We start from the raw sequence: 6705 nt of genomic DNA on the forward strand, positions 1-6705 counted from the left end.
TAATGAAACAAAATGTACTTTTTTCTAATAGAAGTTGCATGCTCTCCAATATGCCACCTCCCTATTACAGTTCCTGCTCTGACTTCCTTTTATCTAAGTAATAAATCTACAATTTGTGAAACTTGTTCCCAAACTTTAAGGCTGGCTCTCTGTTCTCTTTGGCATAGAAGTTAGGCTTTGACCCCAAATAGTTTTTCCAGTGGAGAGGTTTGGGACTAAGAATATTTATTATATTATAAACAAAGTAAAAACAAAAGTCCTGACTAGAAGTTAGAATATGACATTACAAATCTATTGCTTATTTCGTCAACCATTTTCTATAACTCTGAGGGAAATATTTAAAATTTTAAGTTAAATGAGTAATATATTTCATCTCTGCCTCATGGTGATGATTATCTATGGAAATATTTATATGGTATTGGTGGTTTTGGTAGATCTCTTTATAATGACGAAGTGGAATGTTGAAAGAAATCAGTGTCAAAATCAGAGACAAAGGGTTAGTCAATCTCTAAGTGGTTTTCAAGTTGGAATTCTTAATAAGGCAATGAAAACAATACATGAGCAAACAACTTTTTAAAAACTATGCTAAGTATAAAGAAAATTATATATTTCAGAGATTATGAAACACTATCATCTTCTACAAGAGAGACAAACAAACAAAAATGTTGACTCTGGCAACTGCCTTTGCTGATAAGTTCCAAATAGGAAATTGTTTGAACCAGTTCTTGACCTGTGATACAGTCTTAGAACTGCAGGAGAAAAACCATAATGTATACTGATTCTCAAAGAAATCACCCTAAAGCCTCTGTAGTGTGAAATTTGTTATTGATAAGATCAGAGTATTGGCTGTCCAGAGAAGTCCATCAAGCTTAAATGCATCATGTTGAGTGGCCATGCCAACTCCCTGATATTGAACACAGTGGATTCCATGCTTCTCAGCCTACTTAATGTGGCCATACTCAAAAGCTACAACAGGAGACCCAAATGCTCTATGCAGTGATGCTCAACCCATGTGCCACAGCACACTGGTGTGCCAAAAGAATTTTTAAAACATGCAATATCTATTTAGTCAGGGACACTGACCTCCTTTCCCTAGAATTTATGAAACTTGTTCCCAAACTTTAAGGCTGGCTGTCTGTTCTCTTTGGCATAGAAGTTAGGTTTTCTTTGACCCCAAACATTATCAGTAAAGTGCAAAGGGAAGTGTAACGGGGAGAAGTAATTTATGATACCATTTTATGTATGTTATATAAAAAGATGACACCAGCCAGAACAACAATACTAGTAGCTGTCTGGTGTGAATAAATTAAAATTATACCCCCTTTTTTTGCCAGGTTGGCAAAAAATATATTTTTTTGTTGTGCCACAGAATGTTAGTAATTTGCGTGCCATGACATGAGAAAGGTTGAAAATCGTTGCTCTACGGAGTTGTTTCTCGACTCTGAGTGAAATTCTTTCAGTTCCACATTCTTTGAACAGCATCAACAGTTTCTGGAATAGACATTCAGAAGCTACTTTAATAGTGAGTGAGGGGTGGGGGTGGGCTAGAAGGAGTCAATGAGGGGAAAAAGGGACATATGTAAATACTTTCAACAATAAATTTTTTTTATTTTATTTTATTTTTATTTTTTTATTAAATCTTTATTGTTCAGATTACATTTGTTCCTCTTTTTTTTTTCCCCCCCATAACTCCCCTCCTCCCAGTTCCTGCCCCACCCTCCGCCCTCACTCCCCACCCACTGTCCTCATCCATAGGTGCACGATTTTTGTCCAGTTTCTTCCCGCATCTCCCATTCCCCTTTCCCCCCCAAGAATAGTCAGTCCATTCCCTTTCTATGTCCCTGATTCATTATAATCACCAGTTCATTCTGTAAATCAGATTATTTATTCACTTGATTCTTAGATTCACTTGTTGATAGATGCATGTTTGTTGTTCATAATTTGTATCTTTACCTTTTTCTTCTTCCTCTTCTTAAAGGATACCTTTCAGCATTTCGTATAATACTGGTTTAGTGGTGATGAACTCCTTTAGCTTTTCCTTATCTGTGAAGCTCTTTATCTGACCTTCAATTCTGAATGATAGCTTTGCTGGATAAAGTATTCTTGGTTGTAGGTTCTTGGTATTCAGCACTTTGAATATTTCTTGCCATTCCCTTCTGGCCTGCAAAGTTTCTGTTGAGAAATCAGCTGACAGTCGTATGGGTATTCCCTTGTAGGTAATTGCGACTCTTTCTCTTGCTGCTTTTAAGATTCTCTCTTTGTCTTTTGCTCTTGGCATTTTAATTATGATGTGTCTTGGTGTGGTCCTCTTTGGATTCCTTTTGTTTGGGGTTCTCTGCGCTTCTTGGACCTGTAAGTCCATTTCTTTCACCAGGTGGGGGAAGTTTTCTGCCATTATTTCTTCAAATAGGTTTTCAATATCTTGCTGTCTCTCATCTTCTGGCACCCCAATTATTCTGATGTTTGTACGCTTGAAGCTGTCCCAGAGGCTCCTTACACTATCTTCGTATTTTCGGATTCTTTTTTCATTTTGCTTTTCCGGTTGGGTGTTTTTTGCTTCTTCGCATTTCAAATCTTTGGCTTGATTCTTGCGCTCCTCTGGTCTGCTATTGGGTGTCTGTATAATATTCTTTATTTCAGTCCGTGTATGCTTAATTTCTAGTTGGTTCTTTATCATAGCATCGAGGGTCTCATTAGTTTTCGTGAGTCTCTCCTCAAGTTTATTGGCAGCTTCTAGCACATTTTTGCAAGCCCTCAAAATTGCGATTTTTAGCTCTATATCCTCCATTTCTGTCATGTTTTTTTGTCTCCGCATTTTTTATGCTTTCTTGGTGCACCCCCTTGTGATCTTTGTGCGCAGTCTTGTTCTAGTTGAGCCTTGATTGTTGTAGTTAATACTAGAGGGATTTGACCACCAGGCCACTGGCTGTGAGAATCCAATTTTTTTTTTAATTGAGTATTTTTTTCTTGAAGCACACTTTCAAGGAGATATGCAAGAATTTTAAATGAGATTGTTATGTGAGCACAGCCACACTAAATAGAAGTCCAAGAAGAATATTTCATCGATGATCAGATGGGTACATGATTAATGTTTGCTCTTAAATAAATGTACTTATTTCACTATAAAAGGTATGGAACCACATGTAAAAAATTTGAAAAAGAGAGAGAAGGAAAAAAATAGTTATCTATCCTACACAATCATTGTTTTAATCTTTACCTAATCTTTATCTAATTTTTCATCCTTTTTCTTAACACATAAAATGATTTTTGTAACTTACTGGGTACAAATATACACTGGAATACTACTCAGCCATAAGAAAATGAAATACTGCCATTTGCAACAATATGGATTCCTCTTGAGAATATCATGCTAAGTGAAATAAGTCAGATGGAAAAGGACAAGAACCATATGATTTCACTCATGTGGGATATAAAACAGAAAGCAACAAATGAACAGACAAAACAAAAAGCTCATGGACACAGACAACAGTATGAAGGTTACCAGAGGGGAAGGGGGCGGAGGGGAGGGTGGAGAGGGTTAAGGGGATCAGATATATGGTCACTTTGGGTGGTGAGCACACAACCAATATACAGATGATGTATTTATAGAATCATACACTCTAACTTATATAATCTTATTAATAAATGTCACCCCATTAAATTTAGTTTTTAAAACTTATTGAAATTATGTTTTTATAAATGTAATTTTAAATATACCAGCCATATAAACATAGGTTTAATTTAGAATGTGATAAAGCTAGGGTATATAATGATGGGGCAGCGAATGATAACTTATTAGAGGGTACTGGAAACAATATAGCCACTGAAATGCATTTTTCCCCCAGAGTGTTTGCACTCCATCCATGCAATTCTTTTCCATTGTTATATGTACTGTTAATACAAATGTTTAGAATAAGTCTTGGCACATGGTATGCATACATGGACGTTTGTTGTGTCATTGTCGCTAGTTGTTATTATTGTACCTGGCAATATAAATAATCCCAAGTTATTAATTATTAGTGCATCCAGCACGCAATCTGTTCATAATACCAGCTAAAATGTGTTTTGGAACAAAATGTTAAGTGATAAACATAATCAGTAAAGTGTAAGGGAAGTGTAGCTGGGAGAAGTAATTTATGATACACAATTTTAAGTGGTCGTGTGCTCCAGAGGTCCTGTAGTGAAAATGTCACTCTCCCTCAACGGGATGATGAGTTAAGAAATGCCTTCTCACTCTCTGTGGTTTCCATGGTGCTGACTGTCATGCCCTTTGTTGTAGGCAGAATACTTCTATGAATTCCTGTCCTTGCGCTCTCTGGATAAAGGCATCATGGCAGATCCAACCGTCAATGTCCCTCTGCTGGGAACAGTGCCTCACAAGGCCTCAGGTGGGTGGTCCTTGCCTCAGAGAAAAGTTTACCCTTAAAATGTAATGATGACGGGAATAATATTTAAGATCCAGATACCACCCATTAGAGGGCTTATGGAATATTTTCCTGAAGAGATTACTTGATTTTAGGGCAGCTCAGTTGTTATGTCTTTATATCCTTTGGGCAAAAAATAAGGATGGGAATGAAGAAATGGCAGTTTTATAAATTCCTAAAAAAACTCTAGGTCAGGGGTGGGCAACCCTGGCACGCGTGCCAAACATGGCTCGCCAGTAACTTTTGCTGGTACGCGAAACCCTCTCTTATAATCTTCCATTTACAATTTTTTTCTTAATATCGACTTTTTTATTTTTCAGATAAATTCAGTGTAGGTGCATCTTAGATAAATAAATAATTTTACATAACATGTATACATTAAAAAATAAATGTATTTTTCATCATCATATACTGTGTTTTTGTCACTCAAATGAATTTTATTATTTCTTCAAGGTTCTTCACATACGTACACCTTAAGAGATATCAAGTAGGTGTAAGATGTTCTCAAAAAATTAGGGTTGGCACGCAGAAGAATTTTGAGTCAGAGATTTTGCTGGTTTTGGCACGCACTCACAAAAAGGTTGCCCACCCCTGCTCTAGGTAGTCCCAGCTCATATATTTCCAGATTAAAAACAAGAAAGTTGCCAGGTGAGATATATCTGGCCAGTGAGTGTGGATTATTGTAGTGCACAGAAATGTGGCAAAGATGCAAAGTAAGTGACTGGGGGCCAATGGGTTAAATGAAGAAAAACTGCAAAGTGAGCACTGTCGAGTGGTCCCCCCCTTATCTGCAGTTTCACTCTCTGTGGTTTCAGTTACCCTTGGACAATTGTGGTCCAAAAATGCTAAATGGAAAATTCCAGAAATAGACAATTTATAAATTTTAAATTGTGCACTGTTCTGAGTAGTGTGATGAAACTCACGCCGCCCCTCTGTCCAGCCCACTACGTGAATTATCCTTTTGTCCAGCACATCCATGCTGTATATGCTACCCACCCATCTCAGGTATCAGACTATTACAGGGCTTGTGTTGAAGTAACCCTTATGTTACTCAATAAGGGCCCCAAAGCAAAATAGGAGTGATGCTGGCAATTTGAATATGCCAAAGAGACACCAAAGTGCTTCCTTTAAGTGAAAAGGTGAATATAGTACAGTAAGTTATTTTTCAGAAAGACCACATTTACATAACGCTTATTGCAGTATCCTATATAATAAAAGCCTAATATGCTAAATTTCTGGTCATCTGGTTGGCCGTTCAACCAATCAAAGCGTAATATGCTAATGATATGCTAAGGCTGCTCAACTGCTTGCTCTAATGTGCACTGACCACCAAGGGGCCGTCCACCCATTGACCAGTTGCTATGACATGCACTTGCACTGACCACCAGGGGGGCAGACAGTCGACCAGTCACTATGACGTGCACTGACCATCAGGGGGCAGATGCTATGACTGGTAGGTTAGTTTGCTGCTGGGGTCTGGCTGATTGGGACTAAGTGAGATGGGTTGGACATGTCCTGGAGCCCTCCCGGGGTCCCGCCCCAGCTGGCCAACCTCCTGCGTCCCTCCCCGGCCCTGATGGTGCACTGGTGGTCCCTAAGCCTGGCCTGCGCCCTCTCGCAATCTGGGACCCCTCGGGGGATGTCAGAGAGCTGGTTTTGGCCCGATCCCGCAGGCCAGGCCGAGGGACCCCACTGGTGCACAAATTGGCACACCGGGCCACTAGTATTATTAGAATTGTTCTATTGTATTATATTTCTTATTGTTAACCTCTTACTGTGCCTAATTTATAAATTAAACTTTATCATAAGTATGTATGTGTAGTGAAAAACAGTATAGGGTTTGGTACTGTCTGTGGTTTTAGGCATCCACTGGGGGTCTTGGAACATCTCCTTCACAGGTAAGGTGGTACTACTATATTAAATAGGAATTTTCCATATGAAAAAAGTGGAAGAAAGGGGTTTAGTCTTTCAGATCTAATCATTCTTCTTTGCTAAGAAAATAAAAGTATGTAATATTTAGTTAGAGCTTTTAGTTTGCAAAGTACCCATTCATGCATTATCTAATTTGAGTTCTGGGAGGCCGTCAAGGCCAGAATTACAGCTCCATTTTACAAATTAGAAAATGAAGGTTTATGAAGTTTAATTGACTTTCTCAAAGTCATATTGGTAATAAGCAATGGAGCTGAGACTAGAGCCCAGGTTTTATGACTTTTAGAAAAATACAGATCACTTATGTTAACATGTTCAATTATTTTCTTTTTTTTTTTTTTTTTTTTTTTTT

At 38.1% G+C, this 6705-nt stretch overlaps 1 protein-coding gene across 1 annotated transcript in view; it reads left to right on the forward strand.

Annotated features, from left to right (window-relative positions):
• WIF1 (WNT inhibitory factor 1) overlaps positions 1 to 6705 on the forward strand; it is a 79389-nt gene that overhangs the window by 41219 nt on the left and 31465 nt on the right. The window contains exon 3 of the mRNA XM_005872687.2: positions 4280 to 4388. Coding sequence (XP_005872749.1) covers positions 4280 to 4388 — 109 coding nt within the window. The remainder of the gene's footprint in view (positions 1 to 4279; positions 4389 to 6705) is intronic.

Source organism: Myotis brandtii, unplaced genomic scaffold (genome assembly GCF_000412655.1).
Source record: "Myotis brandtii unplaced genomic scaffold, ASM41265v1 scaffold389, whole genome shotgun sequence".
In the NCBI taxonomy this organism is placed as follows: domain Eukaryota; kingdom Metazoa; phylum Chordata; class Mammalia; order Chiroptera; family Vespertilionidae; genus Myotis; species Myotis brandtii.